Source organism: Fukomys damarensis, unplaced genomic scaffold, assembly GCF_012274545.1.
Source record: "Fukomys damarensis isolate Sample0158 unplaced genomic scaffold, DMR_v1.0_HiC HiC_scaffold_37, whole genome shotgun sequence".
Taxonomy (NCBI): Eukaryota; Metazoa; Chordata; class Mammalia; order Rodentia; family Bathyergidae; genus Fukomys; species Fukomys damarensis.
Genome location: NW_022900949.1, coordinates 2,502,232 through 2,502,569, shown reverse-complemented (window position 1 = coordinate 2,502,569; position 338 = coordinate 2,502,232). Strand labels below are relative to the sequence as shown.

Genomic DNA, 338 nt, shown 5'->3' with positions numbered 1-338 from the left:
GGCGCTGGGGGTCTCGCACGCTGCGGGCGTCCCGGAGGCCGTAGAGCTGGCCCTGGGTGTGGGGGTGGCTGCCCCCCGCGTTGTGTGACCGCACCACCACCTCCTGGGGGCCCTGGACCTTCACCTTGAGGTAGCAGGCGCGGAACTCCTGCGGGTTGGGCCACCAGGACAGGAGGTGGCCGGTCCAGGAGGCGGGAGCACCCTCCCGGAAGGGGACCACGTTGTACTCGTACTTGTCGGACTCCACGCGGGAGAAGCGGAAGTGGCTGGCGGTGACCGGGGCGTCCAGGCACTCGCGCAGGCTGCGCCACGGGTACACGGGGCCGTGGGCCTCGTCG

General features: G+C 72.2%; 1 protein-coding gene across 1 annotated transcript in view; it reads right to left on the bottom strand.

Annotated features, from left to right (window-relative positions):
- Positions 1 to 338, bottom strand: part of Cilp2 (cartilage intermediate layer protein 2) — a 16,270-nt gene that overhangs the window by 512 nt on the left and 15,420 nt on the right. Inside the window, 1 exon segment of the mRNA XM_033759408.1 lies at positions 1 to 331. This exon segment is cut by the window's left edge and continues 512 nt beyond it. Within this exon segment, the coding sequence (XP_033615299.1) occupies positions 1 to 331 (331 nt within the window).